Consider the following 3,356-nt stretch of genomic DNA (forward strand, 5'->3'; position numbering starts at 1 on the left):
GCGGAGGCGTCGGCGGCGGAGCCCTCGGGACCTCCAGCCAGACCACCTGGCGCCTGGAGGTGGAGAGGTGCCGGGGATCCGGAGCCCCCTGGACCTTTGGGGAGAGGGAACCCCGCTGGTCTCCAGCTCTTCCTTCAGACCTCGGAGGAAAAGGAGGAGGGTCCTAGAGGGGCTGGCATTTTCGGGCGCAGCCAGGAGCCCGGTGTGAGGACGGAGCCCGGCGCCAGCGACCTTTATTACTGGCCGAGGAGAGCCGGGAGACACCAGGGTTCCCACCGCGACTCCCCCGCCAAGACGGGCAATGGACCACTGGGGCACGAAGGGCGGATGATTGCACCCCCCGGAAGGGCGCTGGCTCAGAATGGGTCCTCGGGGGAAGGGGTCCACGAAGGCGAGGATCCCCGCCCGCGAAACAGCACAAACCGGCGCTTGCGACTGAAGAACCCTTTCTACCCGCTGACCCAGGAGTCGTACGGAGCCTACGCGGTCATGTGTTTGTCGGTGGTGATCTTCGGGACCGGCATCATTGGCAACCTGGCGGTGATGTGCATTGTGTGTCATAACTACTACATGCGGAGCATCTCCAACTCCCTCTTGGCCAACCTGGCCTTCTGGGACTTCCTCATCATCTTCTTCTGCCTCCCACTCGTCATCTTTCACGAGCTGACGAAGAAGTGGCTGCTGGAAGATTTCTCCTGCAAGATTGTGCCCTACATCGAGGTAATGCCTTCCAGAGGGTCTGAAACTATTGGCTTTACCCATCTCCGGGTTTTATAGTATCAGGACTGCTGCTGGAGGTACCTACCTGATTGCTGAACCCCTTCACTTTTTCTGTGGGTCCCTCCTTCATTTCTCTTGCCAGTTTATCTATCTATCTATCTATCTATCTATCTATCTATCTATCATCTATCATCAGGGGTAGCTTTGTTCACTCACCTTCAAACTCATCTGCTCCCAGATTGTGCAGTAATTATGATCTCATAATGTGTAGAATTGTTTTGATTTTAAATTTATTTCCCTGAATATAGTGTCACATATATTTCTGATTTGGCACCAAGCAGAGATCCTAGAGTTAATAAGTGGCCAGTGCATGGTTGTCATGATCAGAATCCAGCAAGAAAAAACTTATATAATTCATCTTCTAGATTTCCAGGCTCCAAGATGATTTTTCCCCTCAAGAGATTATTGCATTTTTTTCTTAAATATCAAAATAGGAGTAATATTTTATTCAACAAAGGAAATCTGCCTTTCTTTGTTGTCAGTTGGCCTCATGATATATTAATAACCTCCTAAATTAGTTTAAGTGTCTTTGGCTGTCTGCCATGCTGTCCCATCTAAACTCTCATATCATTTCTTGTTTCTTTCTGTTTCCTTCTCAATTTCTCAATACTTTCATTTATTTTGTATGAATGAGCGTAAGCAAAAATAACACTTTGGCCATCCAGGGACAGAATTTATTTAACATTCTCAAAGTACATATGTTTGCCATTTGCCATTGGCTATTTTAAGGGAATGACTCTAAAACTAGAAGATTTTTTAAAGAAGAGGGGCATATAATAGGTTCTAAACTTTGGAAACAAAAATTTTTCTGCGTAAAATTTGACTGTTTCACCCTACAGCTAGTGTCCTGCACTGTTATTATGGCAGTTGGAATGTGCTCTTTAAATGGCCTCTCTTTAAACACCAGCTCTTGGAAGGAGCCCAAGTGCTTTGCTGCCAGTTGTGTCTTTAGCCAGCTGGCCCTTGATTTCCTCCATTCATACTGCTTGTTTCATTTATGGAAGCAGAAGAAGGGAAACTGTAAATATTCCAGAGCCCCTGATCCCGTCTGGCACCAGGGCCAGTGACACTATGTTGAACATTGTCCCAGGGCCTAAGGCTAGGGGATAAGTACACAGAAACAGTACCTACTTAGAAGGACCAAGACAAGAGACAGTAAATAAGACCCTGTGTTATCCTGGCAGGGATCAGATGCAGAATCAGGCCGTGCTTGCTAAATCAGCTGTTCCTACTTTACCAGGATCCAGGATTTCTCTTGTTGCCAAGCTCCAAGGAACTCTGAAATATCCAGTTTATTTGGTAGACCATTCAATGTTGAATTGCAGAGAGGTAGTTGAATTTATGTTGGTGAATATGTGTCTACCAATTGCCTTTTCAAGGTCAATTTTAACTTAAAATTTCTTTTTTTTTAAGAATGTAGAAGAAATTAAAATATGTAAAGAAGAGGCAACAGTAAACTATAAAATAAACAGGAGAGTTACTCCAATAGGAAAGGCATATGTATTGGACATGGAGAAACCTTTATCATTAGAGGAAAAAGTAATAAAGAAGACAGAAAAAAAGAAACTGGTGAAAGAAACATTTTTACCAAAGTTCTTGAAAAAAAAAAACTTTAAAAGTAAAGAATTCCATCTGAATTCACACAAAAATTGGTTAAATTAATGAGACCTATAAATTGTGAGCGATGGTATTTATTATGTATGGGTTTTCATTTTCATTCTAATTCTAAGAAGTTTTAAAAAATATCTCCTGTGATTTCATTTGTATTTCATCTTCCAATTTAATTCTCTGCTCTTTAAGAATACTTGTTTTTACCTCTTATTATTAACACTAGTAGCCCGGTGCATGGATTCGTGCACATGGAAATTAATTAGAAGAAATATTTTAATATCGCTATTTGCCCTTTCTCTGTAATAGAAATGTCAACAAAAACAACCAAATTCACGATCAAAACACACAAGTGCAGTTGGGGCCAGTGAGAGCTTTATATGTATTGCACATGTGCGAGTCAACGTTTATTTCTAAATTGCCAGTGCTGGTCATATGTACTGGCCAGTCGGTTGGTCAGTCAGTTGGTCGGACAGATGTAGGGTCAGAAACTTAGCCTTTTTATATATAAAGACTAGAGGTCTGATGCACGAAGATTCCTGTAAGAATAGGCCTTCCTTCCCCTGGCTGCCGGCACTGGCTTCCCTCTGGCACTCAAGACATGGGCTGCTTAGCTCCTGCCACTGCCAGGCATCTGGGACCGGGGCTGCTTTGCTCTGGCTGCTGCCGCCACCCACCAGGGGCATGCTTCGTGCCTGGTGTGTGTCCACTGGGGCTGGGGGTGGCACCCAGTCCCCTCCCGCCCATCTGCGTGCGCAGCTCCTCCTGAGTGGTCCTGATGCAGCCTCCTCCTGAGCGGTCGTGATGCCTGGCTAATTTGCATATTGCCTGATTATATATATACTAGAGGCCCAGTGCACAAAAATTTGTGCACTTGGGGGGGAGAGGGGGTCCCTCAGCCCATCCTGTGCCCTCTCACAGTCTGGGACCCCTCGGGAGATAATGACCTGCTGGCTTAGGCCCGCTCC

The 3,356-nt window shown here is 45.3% G+C and overlaps 1 protein-coding gene across 1 annotated transcript in view; it reads left to right on the top strand.

The window, feature by feature from the left end:
- Nucleotides 1-3,356, top strand: part of GPR37 (G protein-coupled receptor 37 (endothelin receptor type B-like)) — a 50,836-nt gene that overhangs the window by 25,170 nt on the left and 22,310 nt on the right. Inside the window, exon 4 of the mRNA XM_014542356.1 lies at nt 7-720. Within this exon, the coding sequence (XP_014397842.1) occupies nt 7-720 (714 nt within the window). The remainder of the gene's footprint in view (nt 1-6; nt 721-3,356) is intronic.

Source organism: Myotis brandtii, unplaced genomic scaffold (assembly GCF_000412655.1).
Source record: "Myotis brandtii unplaced genomic scaffold, ASM41265v1 scaffold3, whole genome shotgun sequence".
Taxonomy (NCBI): domain Eukaryota; kingdom Metazoa; phylum Chordata; class Mammalia; order Chiroptera; family Vespertilionidae; genus Myotis; species Myotis brandtii.